Genomic DNA, 17,753 nt, shown 5'->3' on the forward strand with positions numbered 1-17,753 from the left:
GAGGGAGAACAAAAAAAAGACAAAGGAAAAGCTCTTATTTTGATAGGTTTAATATATCATGGGTGAGAGTGCAATAAAAAAAAAGAGAGAGAGAAAAGAAATCAAAGAGAAATATCAATAGGCAGAGAGAGACGGGCTCAAAAAATGAAAGGAGTGAAGCTTGGTTTGATTCACACAGTGACCAGGGCCAATAGGATAAACCCTCCCAGTCTTGAGGAGGAAAGGGGGTGGTGGGAATTCAAACTAAGGCAGGCTTTACAGTGAGTCAAACACTCTCAGAGACAGACTACAGACAGTCTCTGCAGCACTAACATACAGGCTTACTGTGACCTGGAGCTTCTCTCTTAAACCTAAGAACAGAAAGACTTTAAAAAGAAAAAAAACTTAGACTGAGAGAGAAACTAAGAAAGACATACAACTCGTTCAGGTGGGATGGAAAACTGACCGTGTCCGAGAATCTTCAGCTGTGAGGAAGAAAAGAGGAGGACAAGCCTGAGGATACTACAGATTATGTTGCCATGGAAACCAAAACCTGGAAGCGGACGAAAGGACCACTGAAGGTGGACGACCTCCCTTGACTGCATCCTCGACACATTACTGTCCCTCTGCGCACTGTGGTGAGAGGTACATGAACCAGACTTTACGCTTCACTGCCGTAACACCTATTTAACACTTTTAAATAGTTGTACTCCATCAGGCTGCTCTAAAAATGTCATCTACCACAGCAGATAGCATGCCTTAATTCTTAATTAACGCAAGTTTTTAAATTAAGAGAGTTTTTGATGGAAGATAATACACGTGGGCGTACAAATGACCCCACTTCACTGGCTGTAATTTCACTGTAAATAACAGGATGTCAGAACACAAATGGTCTGAGTTTGAGATTCTGTGCTGCGTATGTGAGGAAACGGTGATTATAAATGTGAAAGTACCTCATGTACCGATTGGATTTACCAAGAAAAAGTGTAGATAAGTAAATGCTGGCTCGACAAATCCCACGTGAACGCTCTGAATAAGTGGGCAGTGAGAGACCGAGATAGTGAGACCGAGAGTGACTCAGTGAGCCTCTGAGTGACTAAGCGCAGAACCATGTAATCCGACCAGCGGTAGTTGCACTGCTATTTGGTATTATCTGCAAGCAGTGAGGGTTTGATTCCCACTGGGGCCACCCATAGTAAAAATATACACCTCCAAGGTACCGTAAGGTGTTCTGGATAAAAGTGGCGACTAAATTACTATCATTAGCGGCTGCAGGTTTCAGGGAATTAGTGTTGTGAGAGGGAGAATTAGTGCGTGATGATGGCAGGTTGTAGTGTGCTTCTGAGTGAGATTAAGAGTCAGTTTCGCCAGAGAAAATGAAAAATGGTGTTAATGTGCATAATCAACCTTTTTCATGTGTACAAAATACACTGTTCTTATCCTCTCCGTTCATGTGTACATGTGTAAATCCTTGTCTGTTCACTTTCGTGTCATTAATGTATTTGTGTGTAGTCATGTGTGGACTGGCGTGGTGTGGGAACATGTGTGTGTGCGCTCCCACAGTATGCGTGCAGTGAATGGTGGGGAGTTTGCCTTCTGATCCTTCTTACAGCTCCGGTGACTGCACCACCTTGTACAGGCCGCTCTGATGTCAAAGAGGATTTAGCACACAGACACATTACAGTTTCTTTAGCAACAGAAAATACTTCATCGTAAGCCTCTAAAGATAGTAAAACTGGCGTTTGATGGAAGCCTTAACAACATACTTAACACGTGAAGTTTACACATGAACAGGCACTAAGAAAACACGGACTAAAGAGGATTAAATGGGCCGAGGAATGCAGCGTTTTGGCTCGCTTGTGCCGAATATTTCTGTTAAAATCGACATTTTTATAAAAGAAACCAACATAATGTTTGCCTCACTTGTACGCTACATATGGTAGAAATGGAAATTCAGTCATTATCCACTCACCCTCATGCGGATGGAAAGCCTGGTGAAGTTTCCTAGTCCACAAAACATTTCTGGAGCAGAACAGTGTTGCAAGGTTGTCATGAACAACTGAAGTAGATGGGGACTTCTTTTAAAACGGCGGAAAACAACTGGAAGGAAAAAACATCAAATGGTTTCATACAGCTCATCCAGCTCTCTCCTGAAGAGCCCAAATTGATCTGAAAAGATATTATTTACACCCTGAACGCGCGGTGGAGCTATTGCTAATGCTTTTAGTTTATCAGCTAGAGTGAAGAGTTCATCTTAAAAAATGATTTAAATAACATCTTTTCAAAATATTACATTCTATCGCAAGGCTTCTGGACACTTGGAGAGTTTTTTACATTTTTAAACAGGTCCCCATCTACATTAGTTGCTTGAAAATGACTGAATTTTCATTTTTGGTTGGACTTATCCTTTAAAAGAACTATTTTTAAACCCCCTTAACGTGCAGAGGCCTGCTGGTGCCCCAGCCAAACTCATGCTCCGCAGCCAAGCATTGTTGAAAAACCCACAGAACTTTATTTCAAACTTAAGTGCAGATCCTTAAGTTTCCAAAGACACCAAATAAATCTCAAATAATACCCAAGACATCATGTCATTTCTTTTTTTGATGCAAAAGTAAAGACTTGGGAAAAAAAAAGAAAAGAAAACTCACTCGAAGAAGAATATTGCTCCAATAAAGATCTTGAGCAGCCTGGTACAGAATATAAAAGCAAAGACAGGATGACAAAAGGTCATTTTAGCTTCTCAGAAAGGGAAAACTGTATGTTAAGGGATTAAGCAAACAAATCCCACACTGTAAGTGCAACTGGAAGGTGGTGTTAATCACTGCAGCTAAGTAGTGCCATCCTGATGTGAAACGAGAAACGCTGTACTATCATAGCATCTCTAATTGCCCCTCATCCTCCACTAAAGCACTTAATGCAGCTGAGGCGAAGGACTTGCCTCACATTCTTGCCACTACTTAGCTTGGAAAGCATTATATACGGGCTGCTAGTCATTATCAAGATGGATTGTGGTGACAAATGGCTGCCCGAACTGCCTAAAGCAGCCTCCTGGCAATGTTGGCATTAGACACATTTACACAGAAAAGCCCCCGAAAGGACCTGCCCCCCCCCACCACCACCACCTCCTCCTGCCTCCTGCCCCCCTAACCCCAACTGTTAATGAGCCAACAGCCCGGCGTAGTTTGGGAAAACAGAATCCGCAAATGCAGATAATGACATGGTTCCTCTTTGTGTAATTGGCTCCGAGTGAAAACATTTCATTTACCTCTCTTTCCCTCTCTCTTTATATCCTGTGTATGTGTGTGTGTGTGTGTGTGTGTGTGTGTGTGTGGTCACGTATGGGTGTGTGTGCGTGTGTGATTGAGGTTTGAGCTGCACGGTGAATTAAATGCAGTTCTACTGTAATTAACTGCACTTACCAGTCTGTGTGTGAGACTTTCTGACGCACCAATAATTGAGGCATCAGGTTTTGTTTGTTTTAACCTGCCTTTGAAGACACGCTGGGAAGATGTTTCACATGGTTTAGCAGACGTACATCTGTGTGTACAAATTTGAGAAGTCTTGGAAGGATCCTTGCCGGTTTCATCCAATTATTAAACAACTTAATATCTGAAATATCAAAATATTTAGCAGCTCCACTGGATTTTCATGCCTTATTATGTTTTTCATTTCACTTTGAGGAAAAAAAAAAAAAGGGACCCATTGTTATCCAGACAGAAAACATTACCATGGTATTATCATGCCATTCTGAAAAACAAAACATAACAAGTTTCCCACTGATGATAATAGTTGTTTTCAAAAACCGGCTTGTGTCTAGCTCAGCAGTCTCTCTGGTATTTGTAATTTCATTAGAGGTCTGAATTTTGGAACCAAGGTCTGCCACAGTTCAGTGAAGCATATCCCCCAAGTATTTGCGGTTCTTGTAAAACATAAAGCTGTGTTTGTGGACAATATTAGTGTTTAGCAGACAGAGAGGTCCGGTTCAGTTCTGTCTCGGCATTAACACACAAAACCACAGTCTCCTTCCGTCTCCGGGACTCTGGGTTGATTAGCGTCGAGGAGAGGCAGACAGATAGAGTGACAGAGAGGTACAGATGGGGAAAAAGAGGCAAAAAGCTTGTGGAGGAGGGTATACACTGTGCATGAAGCCCAAGTGGTGTTGCTTTTGGTTCCCAGTAGGTCATCCGTCCTTTTTTCCTTGTCTCTCCAAACCCCAACCGCTAACCACCCATCCGTGCACCTCAGCGCTCCCCCAAAGCCCCTGAATCTCTACCCCAAAACCGCAATTTGTCCTGCAGCAGAGATTGATGAGGATAGCTCAACAGGGCCGACGCTATCATACATAGGCGAGTTTCGGAGCGGAGAGGGAGCGCGGCTGCTGACTGTATGGGCCATCTGTCATGTCCTATGTACACAGTCGGTCAGGTCATCCCTCATAAGTCCCAGAGGCTTCGCAGACTGTAGATCAACGCAGTCACAGCATGCCTCTTTGAGTGTAGAACAAGAGGCTGCACACAGAAGCAGAGCCTCTGACCAGGGGTTCATGCATTTGAATACACAGTCAGCATGATTGAGACAGAGCAGCTGAAGACAAATGAGACATGGAAGGTAGATCAGTGGAAGATGGAGAGAGGTCATGACTCCCTGATGCAGTAGGTGGTGGAAGGACCCAGCAGGAGTGTTTGGTTTAGTTATTCTAACCTTATGATGGGTGTGTGTGTGTGTGTGTGTGCGAAAATGTGTGGATACAGACGAAGCACATATCTGAGAAGTTTCAACCCTGATGAAGTTATTTAAAGAGTTATGCTCGTCCAAATAAATAAATGTGTCTTCTGGACATCCGCAGATGAAAAATACCAAATATCAAACATAGAAGTGTGGAGCGATGGAATCTGATTTTTTGGCGGCGAGTATAACAAAAATCAAAAATGCTTCCTCCCTCTACAGGTTTGATCTCTTTGATGAAGAAAACAAAAATCAAAAACAGATTCAAGAGATCAGATTTGCACAAAAAGCATCTTTCGTGTCCAACTCCAACAGGTCTCTTCATCTGGGACAGAAAATCCCCCTTAAGTATTCATACAACATCTCTTCTAGATGGACAAACAGCTGCTGTGTAGCTTATGGCAAGTGCTGCTGTGACGATGATATACAGACTCGGACATGGCTGCCATGACCTCGGGGTCAAGGGCAGAAAAAAGGAGGCAAAAAACCAGAGTGGATTATGATAAAGTAATTTGTTCCATGTCAGAGTGAGTTGCAGGTCCAGGAAAGGAAGAAAGGGAACATACAAATTTGCACAGCAAAGAAGAGTCTTTGAATAGGAGCGGCCAATGGCCTTGAGGCAGTTTGGTTCTCTGTCAGAATTTCTGACTTGATGTCATGCAATGCTTGTCAAGAGCAACATCTGCTGAAAAGATGCTTGAGTGATGGTCAAAAATGTGCTGGCGCAAATTCTGACAGCATGCACACGGGCGGATACTCCATCCTGAATAGCGGAGGAATGATGTCTCTAGCTCTCTCTGGTGCTGGCATGATAAAGTAGACACTATGATTATTATGGACACTGTGGGTCATTCTCAGTTCAGTTTGCTCCATAGTATATCACCAAAGAGTAGAAGAGTGGACTCCCAAAGGGCGCTGTCGAGTTCCCCAACTCTTCCCCTAATAACATGCAGATGGGCCTCCTTAATGCCTGTTTACATATCTGCGGCATAGTTCATGACTAAAGTAAGCAAAGCCCTAATTATTTTACCCGGCGACGGGACCAATAAAATCAACTTCCCCTTCTCGTTATGGGTGTTTAAGTGTATCCTTTGATGGCAGGGCTTTGTTTATTTTTGGAAGAGTTGCGTAGCCGAGAGGAAAGCAAATAGAAGTAATGACACAGAGATGCTGACAAATGGGGGCCCTGGTGATGGATTCATTTCCTCGATCATGCCTGGGAGGCTCGACTGCAAAGGTGGTTCAACGTGAACGTACATTTAAACAATTGCAGACATGATTGGCAATATTAATATCATGTTATCAGATGTAAGACTGTCATGCGTCATCACAGACTTCCCGACATAGTGCTTCACCAGCTTCAGTGTTTGATGACTGTGTTCATGTGACAACTCTGTGTCTACATTTAACGCATTATAACGTCTATCTCTCTTTTTCCAGAATGCTGTGGAGAATAACTATCCCAGTCATACTGGCTGGGGTGCTCTGCATCACTGCAGAGACCAAAAAGCCCCGACCCCAGGGATCCATCCCGTCCCCACACAAGACCAAAGGGAACCTGTCCTCAGAGCGTCACCACCGGTTACTGCAGCAGAAACCAGAGGTGCTCTCCTCCAGCCGGGAGGCCTTGGTGGTCACAGAGCGCCGCTACCTCCGCAGAGACTGGTGCAAGACGCAACCTCTCCGTCAGACAATCAGCGAGGAGGGCTGCCGCAGCCGCACTGTGGTCAATCGCTTTTGCTACGGCCAGTGTAACTCCTTCTACATCCCACGCCATATGGGCCCCAGCTCGGGTCAGGGCCAGAATCGAGGCCAAGCCTCAGGCTCTGGAAGGAAAAGTCACAACAAGGTCCAGGAGCCGTTCCAGTCCTGCTCCTTCTGCAAGCCACACCGTATCACACAGCTCACAGTGCAGCTGGACTGCCCAGACCTGCAGCCCCCTTTCAGGCACCGTAAGGTGCAGAGGGTCAAACAGTGTCGCTGTATGTCTGTGGAGGTGGGCAGCCACGGGAAACTGTGAAGAAGACTTAGAAATTACATCATATGAATATTGTCAGAGGTAGAATTTGTCAAGGACTGACTCCAAGTTGAACTACTCTGCCTCGTGTTGTAAAAATAATGGCTTGTCCAATAAACTGACATGAAACATGGAACTGGTATTATTAAACAAAAGGCTCAGCATCGATTTAATGAGAGACTGGCGGCCATGTTGACAAGCTGTTGAAAGAACGATTTAAGAAGCTGCAAGAGACACTCATGATGAAGCAGCCAATTATCAACATTAAACAAGATTTTCCTCCCTGTTATTTCAAAAAGTTCTTATCTACCTGGCTGTTTGTACTGTCGCTAATGGCTTCTTTTGTGATAAAGGAGTTGAGAAAGTGCCTCAGAGTGTGAGAACCACAAATACTAGAGACAACTGTAGAAATGGTGTGACACCTTTAACAAAGGTTCTGTAATATGACATGTCTTTCTGCAGTTGGATCTACAGCAATTACACAGTTTGCTAGCAATGTTTTTACCTGGTGAAGATGTTGACAGTGTTCTATAATAATTGCATTGGTTGTCTTTTCCTTAATGTTGATGTCAGGGGAAAGGTTTCAAGAAACATGAAACACCACAGCTACGACCAGTGACACCTGCCTGCTCGGACACAAGCCCGGCTGTATTCTGTACATCTGCCACAAATATACTAGCCAGTAGGAAAAAAAAACATACTGCAGCATGTGTAATGGAGGTGCAATGCAATATATACAGTATAAGTATTTTATGTATGTATGTGAAAAGTATATTAAATCTATTTCATATAAAACAACAGTGGTGTTCACAGTGTAGTGCTGTCTGACTTCATATCATGGTTGAACAAATAAACAGAAAACCGTCAACAACAGCAGAACTTTTATTAAAAATTTACGTCATTTCTTTTATTCAATAAATATATTTTTTTCATGGTCAAGGGTATTCAATATTGCACATGAACGTCACATCACATGATCCTATTGCTCCATTAACCTATGGGAGTTCACACACTTGTGTAAAGTAGGAAAACTAACTGCATAGAATTCTGCTTAAAGGGAAACTCCACCAATTTAACACATTCAAGTGTATTTCGAAGTCTTGGGGAGTATTACTGCATATGTGCAAAGTAGCATAAACCTTTCATGGCTCCACAGGAAGCTGCATTTAATCTGATAAAATGCCTAAAGTGATGTCACCACAAGTTGCATTGTGGGTAATTTAGGCACCACGTGTAGATAAGCAGTCCAATTAATTGGACAGTTTAAAAACAAATGATCAAAATCTGATGAACCAGAGATATCACCTTTTTAATTCAACACATTCTTCTTTCTTTTCAAAACCTGGCGCCTACATTACCCACAATCCACTGTGAGTGACATCACTGGAGGCAATTTATCAGATAACATGCAGCTTTCTCCGGAGCCACAAATACTTTACACTACTTTTTCATGCAATTGTATTCCCCAAGACCTTTAAACACACTCTGATGTGTAAAATTAGTGGAGTTACCCTTTAAAACATAAAGCAAATTTACAATATGGTTGAATAAAACAATAGCAGGTTCATATTAGATCACACCACTTGGGTATGCATGATTTTTTCAATGAAGAAAACACAAGAAGAAGTTCTGTATGTAAAACACATGTATAATTGTGACGAGCCTCTGAGACACTCTCAATGAAACTATTAAGAAAAGTAAATGTCACGTTTCAGCCCATGTAAAATGTCATTTTCTTCTTTACATGTAACATTTAATTACACATGATATGTCTCAGAAATGCGCTCTGTTCTACAGCACTCATTTGACCTCTCCACTGTGCAATAAGGCACTTTTCTGTTCTGGTATAGAAACATTATAAAAGTCTGTGCTTTTCAACTGTTAAGGAAGATATAAAGACAAAGTGTTCACGCCCTCCTGGTAAACTACACTTGGGTAAAAACACAAATAGGCTACATATGGCTTTTAAATACTGACAAGGTTTGGATATACTGAAGTGTCGCTACACATTTCAGACTCTGGTGGGCATTTCCTGGCAAGTGACTCAACTGCATTCGATCACCTCAGCTTATGGCCGTCTTATAGTAGCAATATTTCACTCAATTATGCAAGTGCTATCAAAGGGTGGCTCAGAATGTAATTTTTCATCCCACTTTTAAACAATATAAAATCCACTTTGAACCAACTCACAATAAACAACAGGTCTTAATCAAATGAAAACAAACACTGGAAGCAAATAAATGTTGTAAAAATGACTGATGAGTCATTGTCAGATTGTCCAAACAGCGGTTGTGCAACGGGCTTGGCGATGATAATTTTCCATTCTCTGCTTCAGATCTTCTGACCCAGCTTTGCTTTCTGTGGAATAAAAAAAATGGGAGTTATTTACAGCTGGCAGCACTGGCATTCATCTCGGTATGTTACTGCAGGAGCCAGGAGTGTTGTTGCTTCAACACCCTGCAAAGTGTTGGTGAGAAACAGAGCCCGAACACATAAAAGCACAGATAAGACCATGAAGTGTAAAGACGTACTATTCCAGTGGCATGTTTCGGTTTCACATTGTAGGAAGCCTTCTCCCTGGCGGCCTGTTTGAAGCACTCTTCAGCCATTTTGACCCTGAAAAAAAAAAGGCCGGTAATAAAAATCATTCACACTGTTGAAATTCACTATTTCACCATAAAAAAGAAAGACACAGAAGAAGAAATCCCAACTTGGAACATCCAGTCCATGGTCATGTGGTATTTGGACACAATGATCTCGGTTTGTCAAAGGGCCAGTCCTCCTGGTTTGAAATGACTCAGTCTGGTTTACTACTGCATGGAGAGAGCCAGCGGTGTCGCTACTCATTTGTGCTGTGAAGGTCCAGTGTGTAGGACAGAGGTGGGAAGTAACCAACCAATACTTTGTTGCTTGAGTCGATTTTTCAGGTATCTGTACTTTACCTGGGTTTTTCTTTTTCTGACAACTCTGTCTGCTTTTACTGCACAAACATCTGTACTTTCTACTCCTTGCATTTTTAAGAAAGTTACTTTAGTTTTAATGCATTTGAGGGGAAATATCGATCGTTTTTATTTTTGCGTCATTTCACGCCTCCTTCCCAACATCACAAGACTGATTTCAACCCATCACCGCATATCACACTGAAGACTGAGTAAGACGAGATGACGTAACAGGCGTGACAAGATGGAAACGGACAGAGAGGGAGACTCGAATGGGGAGAAAATGTGTGTAGTGACAGATGCTCAGGTTCAGTTAGCTTTGCACAGGTCGGTAGAAATGTCCTTCAGAGGGATACTTCTTACTTTTATACTTTGAGTACATTTCAGAGGCTGTACTTTATTACTTTTACTTGAGTAAAGGTTGAATTAGTATTTCCACTTTTACCAGAGTCTGTTTTTACACAAGTATCTGTAAGTAAAGGATGTGTGGTCTTTTGCCACCTCTGGCAAAGGATTCAGTGATATGATGATGATGATATCCCACCTCTGCCCATAGAGCCCCTACATCCTACACATTGGAGCTTTAAAAAGATGAACGATTGGCATGTTTTCATTGAGTGAGTTGAACACTGTATACCAACAGGCACAGGGTGGTCTCAGTACATTGGTTCTGTGTGTGCCAGTGCTGAATGTTTGCATGTCCATACAGGTGAGTATCTGTGGCCTACCTGAGTCTGAAAGGACACCAGCAGAGAGAGAACTGGGGTGTTTGCCGATGGCAAAGGGCAAAGAGTTAATGCTTTCAAATTTATTTTCATTCTTTCCTACTGAACAAGCAAAGCTTGTGACATTTAGCTTCTCTTACAAATACATATCACAATTCAATCTTCATTTGGCATAATGGACCAATTTGCTTTTTGTTGACATACTCAACAGTATCTTTATATTCATCAAACCACTGGAAGCTAACTGGATGCTGCATGTGTTCTTTTCATTACTGGGGTGAGGACGAAGATTTGGGTCATTTAACCTCTTTTCCCTTCATGAATTTGAATGAATCTGATAGGATCTTCAGTGAACACGAGATGTACTGCAAGTTATTAATGGTTCGGGAACTTGCGCTTGGGGAGAATTCTTACTGAGGAACATTGGTGTATCAGTAATGACATTTTAAAGGTCAGATAGTGGCATACTCTTCCCAAAGACACAAAAATGAATAAAAAAAGACCCTGATATCTCAGCAGGATTTGATTTCAGGACAATGGGTTCAAGTGTCCTGTCAGCAAAAGGCCTCTGTATCAGGTATAATACGATATTCTCACCGTTCCTGTAACATCAGCTTATTCTGCTTCTTCCACTGCTCTTTGAAATCGGTGGAAAACTCGTGCCAAATGGAGAAGAAAGTGTTGGGAGAGACTTCTTTCTCGCCCGCCTTGGGTTTAACCGAGAAGGACACGCTCAACTCCAAGAAGCTGAGGACAGAGAACAAAAACATTACTTTACCCAAGACCAAACTATTACACCATGAGATTAGAGAAACCCACACCGACTGTTGTGAAACCTGGCCGTGCTGAGCAAATATGCAAAATATGAAAGTTAATCTTGAAATAATATGCTTTTTCACAGATTTAATGGCAGAGTAACGTGAAAAAACACAAACCAATGATGACTGTGCAGTTCAGCGAACGGATTTACCGCCAGTGAAGCAGCGTAGTGGTATTTTGACCCCGACGGATTAACTTCCAGGGATAAATAAAACTCTTATACACCTCATATGCAGTGTTTAGCTTTGTCACTCCTCTCTCTAATGTGTATAAGCCTCTATGGAAGCTGTACGTAAGCACTACTGAGGAAAGAGGGGAAGGAAAAAAAGATGTCCGACACGTAGAAAAAATTAGCAAAAGGAAAAGGGCGCATGTGGCAGCGGATGACACGTTAAAGTGTTAAATGTGGTGGCCGTTCGCAGTGGATCAATACAGTGGACAGGTTGGGGTCTCTTTGTTTGGAGTGTGCTATAGGAACACATTCCTAGCCAGCAGTAACAGAAGCCTGGAGCCAAGGCTGTCTACTCTCGCTCCGCTTAGATAAACAACGCAGACACCGCACAGGGGGCCTCCCGTCTGCTGAAGGCCTGGCATGATGGCCTGCACCTTCCATGTAACTGAAGCAACCAGGAGTCCTAAATATTGACAAAGCAGCGAGATTGTATTTCTTCACCACAGTGAGAGTGTAGCACCTCAAACTGTATTGGATTGCATATTTCCTGCGATGCCTTTACTTTCAAATTCACAACTCTTGATCGCAGTTTTGACGCCTGAGAAAGGAGCAGAAAAGTGGAAAAAAAAGTGTTTATTTTACAGGCGAAGAGGCTCTCGGAAAATGTGTAAAGATCTCTTACATCTTCTGAGTGTCTGCCAGCTGCTTCTCTTGTGTTTCCAGTTCGGTTTTGGCTGTAAAAGAAAGCATAAATAAATACGGGATTAGATCGGGGTTAAGAGAAATACAGGATTTCCTGTTACATCCAAAAATACATTCTTTTTGTACCTACAATGCAATTTAGCAGGATTGCACATGTCACCATTACTTAAAATCAACAGTCTTCTCCAAGGTCAGTGCCGTAGCACCAGGTTATTAAGTGTTGGATTCTCCGCTGTTGCACAACTGACAAATGAGCGCTGCAGATGGCGGGACAAGTGCCTCATTGTGCAGAGTTACTTCAGATGGAGACGGATGGCTTTGTGTGTGTGCGAGAGAGGTGTGAGAGAGTGATAGAGACACAGGGAAGGTAAGAAGAAAACTGCACTGTAAATAACTGAGGGCAGTTTCATCCGCTGCCTTATATATATATGAGTTACGGTAAAGTGGCAACAGGCTGCAGAAAAATGACACTAGCACGTATAGACTGGTTCCCTATAAGCCTCGCTTTCACAACGCTAGTCCGTCTGCACACAAGGCTCGATTCTTCACATGAAGATGAAGGTCAAAGCGCTTCTGCCATTGTGCAACAGGAAGAGGCATTTTTTCCCCAGGTCGCTCTCCTCGTGTAACGGTGATACAACTTGAATAACTGTTCGTACTCGACACTGTGAAATAAGAAGAAGGAGAGGAGACGGAGGAGACAAAGAAGGCGAAGAGGACAGTGATAGAAACTGAGGCACAACAAGAGTGAAAGGAAGGTTATTCACTCGTTGGAGAGCACTGATGTTTCAAAGTCGGTTCCCCAGTTGATATGCGTTTTCTCTTGCCTCTAGGACTTTCAAAGGATGGTTCAAACACCTTTCTACTAGATCACTAAGTAACAAAACCTGCCTACTTTTTACTACAACCAGGTTTTGCTCTCCCTTTTTATAGAACTGAGATTGAGGTTATTTGGTCAAACTGGGATTCTTACGGGTGTTTTTTGCTTTGGACAGTAGCCAGGCTGCAAGCAGTAGCTGTGTTCGTCAACAATAATTGAAATGCTGGTATGTGACAACCAGGCAATGAGACTCAGAAATCAACTGTCTTTCTCAAGAGTGGCCTTCCCTACCTCTAACTGAACTTTACATAGCAACTTCATTAACTTTAAGATGTTAAGTGGAATCAAAAGCTGTTCTGTCACACTCACAAAAATTACAAACACATTTGATTTCCTTTTACATTTCCTCAGTTTAAAGAGTCAGTTAATCATTTTGTACAATACAAAACACTTTCTTCCTCAACTGGTAGGAAAGAGTGTTAAAGTGGGAGTTGGAAATTGATTAAAAATGCAATGTAATGTAACCCTGCTGTGATCTAAGCTGTTTGTTCTTACAATAATGAAACCATTGCCATGATGAAGCAAGAGTTTTAACTCTCAAACAATGCATGCTGGGTTGTCCGTTAATACACTGATTATTTCTTTAGAAACGTATTTTAATGAGTTGATTGAACTCTGTAATGTATATTCATACAGCTCATCATCCCAAGTCAGAAGACTTACACCTGTTTATAAGTCTGCAGTTCTGCAAAAAATAGAAATTTTAAGTTAACTTAAAATTAACTTGAAATACTCAAAAATTCTGTATATAAGTCAAGTTAATAAAAACAGATTAGTAGTTCCTGAACGACTTTTTACAGTGTGAGAGTTGGACACCATGGTACACATTAGGAAATATTTCCAGCGCCGGCCACAACATTTATCTCAGCGGGCCATCAAGATCATTTCGCTGTTATAAATGATGATATAAGAGAACAGCAGTGAAATGTGACAGCCTCACTCAGGAAAATGCCGCAGGTTACTACTTATCAAATTTCACATCCATTTTCAAATATAACAGAGCAGCAGTAGAGTCAATCCAGCTGTTTTTTTTCCTGTCTGTATCTTCACTGTGCTGCTGTGTGACAAAAGGTTAGACGTTAAATTCTCCCTCAGACAGCTTCTCTGTCCACTCAAGGCCAATTATCTGTAAGCTGCTGCTGCTTTTAACTGTCAGAAGTGACCCGAACTCTCCTCGTGGCTTTCCAAGACAGACATGACAGTAGATGGGACAGAGAGTCTTTCCTGGCACAATTCTGTGTCCTGCTCTCATCCCGGGAATATCTGGTTGCTAACATGTAATTGAAGCCAGAGCCACATCTAAAAATCTCAGACGAACCCGTTGAGACCAGCTTTACCATTCCGCTGTGTTAAATCCCTCTGCAGGCCGCAATCGTGTCTCTCATCTCACTCAGGCTCATCTATTAATGATGACAAATTGATAAAAATGTGAACTGGGCTTGCAAGAAGCATCTTTAATCTTTAACCACTGACATGGACGATTCGGCTATCGGTGCTATGTTAAATCTATTTTTAGAAATATATCAATTCTGACATTGCCCTGAAGCTCAACCATTCAGTGTAATGATTTAAAAGCACAGTTCACCCAAAAAAACTAAAATACATGTAGTGCTATTTATCCGTCTAGATTGTTTTGAAACGAATTGCCAAGTTTTTGACATTTCAGCCACAATGCACATGAACACACCGGAAAAACGACTTCCCAACTCGAGAAATGGGACCATCCAGGGGCGCACGTGAATGCAGCATGTGTCACCAGAAAATTGTAGCGCAACGCAAGCACGAGCTACGGTCTTGGAGAAGCTCTGATTACCTCTATATCGCTTCGTTAGGAGACACACTTTTGTTGCCTCCACCTCCACCTGCGCCTAAGGGTGCACGTATAAGTATGTTCACTGAGGATGCACGTTTGCACCAGCTGGGCCAGAAACTGTCGTTTGCCATCGTGCACTTGCATGGACCGTGCTTCTGGCCTAACGTTAGCTACCTTAGTTAGCTGTGGATCTGTGGGTTGTCTTCAGTAACCCGTGTAGTGTTTCAAATGTATTCTTCTGGTGAACACAACAAGCCGAGTGTCATGTAGCAGGTTACCCTCCCTGCGGCCGATATCTCCAAACCTTGGCAAGTCACACCAAAACAATCAAGATAGATATAGAGCACTACAGCTAAGAGGGAAATTATGTATTTTTGATTTTTGTGTGAACTGCCCCTTAAATTGCCTTCTTATGTGCTGACTTTAACGTGGAAATATGAGGACAATTTTGAGTTTTTGGAGCCCGATAATCAAACTAATAAAACTGGTAATTACAACCAAATAAAAGGAGAAAACATGCCGGTTCTGTTATTGCATCATGTGGTTCAACATGGTGACGATCAACATGTTGATTTTCCCTTCGATTTTTACATAACTTGCTATACATGAGCATCAACAGCAGAGTTGTAGCTGATAGAAAAAGCCAGGGAGAGTTTGACATCAGTGTTACTAATCTTCATGTCCATCAGAAACAGATTATCACATGGCCAGTGCTCTCTCGCTAGTCACAGTGACTCCATCAAAGGTCTGCATGCATGAGAATTTGTGAAGCGAGCGGGGAAAATCGAGCTAGACCAAACAGCCAAGCTCCAACAAGTCCGCTCCCACTGTTATTCTGTGGTTAGTTTCATGGTCAGAAAATAAACAAAAGCGGTTTAAACTGTGGAGCCAGAAACAGTTTAACCCCGGGCTTTTTAGAAATTACAGAAATAACAAAAATAAGACATTTGGCTGTTGTTCTTTTTTTTTTTTTTTCACCGCCGCAGTGGAGGAACCCCAAGAATCTCGTCTGGAGCCTTCTGAGTCACATGTCCATGTTACGGTGCTTACATTCTGCTCTCAGAGGAAAAACCTCGTCATTTGCATCAAAGAGAGAGCTCCCATATTTCTCTCAAACACAGAGAGAGAAAGGAAAGGAGAGGGGGAGAGGTGGAAATGGGAGAGATGCTTTCATCTGCAGACTTCCTTTAAAATGGACAGTGAGCATTACCACGGAAGAACATATGCTATATATTAAACTCTCATCTGAATACAAAAGCAGTTGGAAGAGAGGCCTGTGAGCCGGGTCCTTCAGAAAGATTGGTCACAGTCAACTGAATGTAGCGAGGGTCAAAGCCGACGCTACGAAAAGAATGACATTTGGCTTGTTATTTTAAAAGCAGGCATAACAAACTGAGTCCTACACCTTTGAAGTGGACCACAATATCCCAATATTATTCTACCGTAGTTGTCCAATTATGGAGAAGAAAGCACGGCGGGATGACATCTGGTGACGGACAAACATGAATACATTTTCAGGGGATTTTGCCGTAACAATATCTGGAAGGAAAATGTAGCAGTAGCTGTTGGCCTACTTCATAACTGAAGTTTTTTCTGTCTTCAGTTTGCTCTTATGGTGTCAAGGGGAGATTCCCAACTGGCAACGTTGGTCTGTCAGTCTACCATTAGTCCAGACTGAAATATCCTGATTACTTTACCTTGATTTTTCATCGAGCATCTCCAGCAGGTTAAAGTTTTCGCCTCTCCAATGAAATATCTCAACATTTACTTCAATTGGCACAAGACTTTTCATTGAAACGTGGCCTTTTTATGGTTTTTGGTGGAATATCTCAACAACTTTTGTCAGTGTAAAAGTACCCAAAAGTCATACTCAAGTTATCATGTTATACATGTATATTACTTTGGTAAAAGTGTCTGAAACTAAATGTACTCAAAGGGGCAATATGTAAGAATTTTAGTTGAAAACAGAATGTAAATAAATTAAAGGTCTGACATAGCTAATGATGTATATCTACTGATGTTAACCGGTCCGGGACTAGCTCCTGTGCTAGCGATGTACATACTAACACTCCCCTTGTCCCGAGCTCCCAGTCCAAATCTCTAGCTGCACGGCTAACTGAGATAACAAGCTAATGGCAGCTACAGTTGCTTAAGTATCAAAGATAATTTTCTGACAGTAAATGTACTGCGAAACAAATAACATCCCCATCAGCTGTTCCATGTGTTTAGAGCCACTTAGCAAATGTTAGCATGCCTAACACGCTAAAGTAAGATGGTGAACTTCGTAAACATAATATCTGCTAAACATCAGCATGTTAGCTTTGTCACTGTGAACGTGTTAGCATGCTTACATTAGCATTCAGCTCAAAGCACTGCTGTGTAACCTGACAAGAGCCGTAAGCATGGCCGTAGACTCTCAGTCTTGTTGAAATAAGAGGGCGAAGGAAGAGGAGGGGATCATACACAATCAATTCATCATCATTGTTTTAACAGCCCTCTTAGTAAACACCTCACTGTGGAGGTTTATTTGATTTCCTAATAGGAGTGATGGAGTGATAGAAAGAGAGAAGAGGTCACGGAGGCAGAGGGGTGCTTCTAATCTCGCTGTCTGTTCCTCTGACAGAAAAAAGAGCGAGCCTTGTTATTAGAGCGAGACAGCAGACAGAGTGGAAAAATAAAGGAAGACGGGAACCGAGGAGGAGGGATGAATTTATGACAAAAACAAATTATGACGTCAAAAACAAGGGATCAGGTGCCGAACATGTCAGTTTCACTCCTGCCTCTGAGGCATCCACTTTTGCTCTCCACAGTCAATTTAACGGGCTGCGTGACAGGTTCACCTTCCACCATCCTGAATCTTCCTGCGAGCCAGAGCAAGACAAACTTTTATGAAGTAGTGATCCAAGATAAAAGACCCAGCTACCAAGCGCAGTCATAATCTGTCAAAGCAGATAGGCATACTTATAACAATAGCTGTGAGTT

At 42.2% G+C, this 17,753-nt stretch overlaps 2 protein-coding genes across 3 annotated transcripts in view; one reads left to right on the forward strand and one right to left on the reverse strand.

The window, feature by feature from the left end:
- Positions 1-280: 280 nt before the first annotated feature.
- Positions 281-7,442, forward strand: grem2a (gremlin 2, DAN family BMP antagonist a). 2 transcript variants are annotated; one of them, XM_084375089.1, is made up of 2 exons: positions 281-624; positions 6,145-7,442. In XM_084375089.1, the coding sequence occupies exon 2, from the start codon at positions 6,146-6,148 to the stop codon at positions 6,722-6,724; it is 579 nt and encodes a 192-aa protein (XP_084231215.1). In that variant the 5' UTR covers positions 281-624; position 6,145; the 3' UTR covers positions 6,725-7,442. The 2 variants fall into 2 exon arrangements, with proteins under 2 accessions (XP_084231215.1, XP_084231216.1); XM_084375090.1 differs by having other exon boundaries at positions 281-617.
- Positions 7,443-7,585: 143 nt separating this feature from the next.
- fmn2a (formin 2a) overlaps positions 7,586-17,753 on the reverse strand; it is a 48,999-nt gene continuing 38,831 nt past the window's right edge. The window contains exons 15-18 of the mRNA XM_084375088.1: positions 12,059-12,110; positions 10,983-11,132; positions 9,253-9,337; positions 7,586-9,079 (exon numbers count right to left, since the gene is read on the reverse strand). Of these exons, the coding sequence (XP_084231214.1) occupies positions 9,053-9,079; positions 9,253-9,337; positions 10,983-11,132; positions 12,059-12,110 (314 nt within the window). The 3' untranslated portion in view covers positions 7,586-9,052. The remainder of the gene's footprint in view (positions 9,080-9,252; positions 9,338-10,982; positions 11,133-12,058; positions 12,111-17,753) is intronic.

Source organism: Pagrus pagrus (genome assembly GCF_965226575.1).
Source record: "Pagrus pagrus genome assembly, chromosome: 15".
Classification (NCBI taxonomy): domain Eukaryota; kingdom Metazoa; phylum Chordata; class Actinopteri; order Spariformes; family Sparidae; genus Pagrus; species Pagrus pagrus.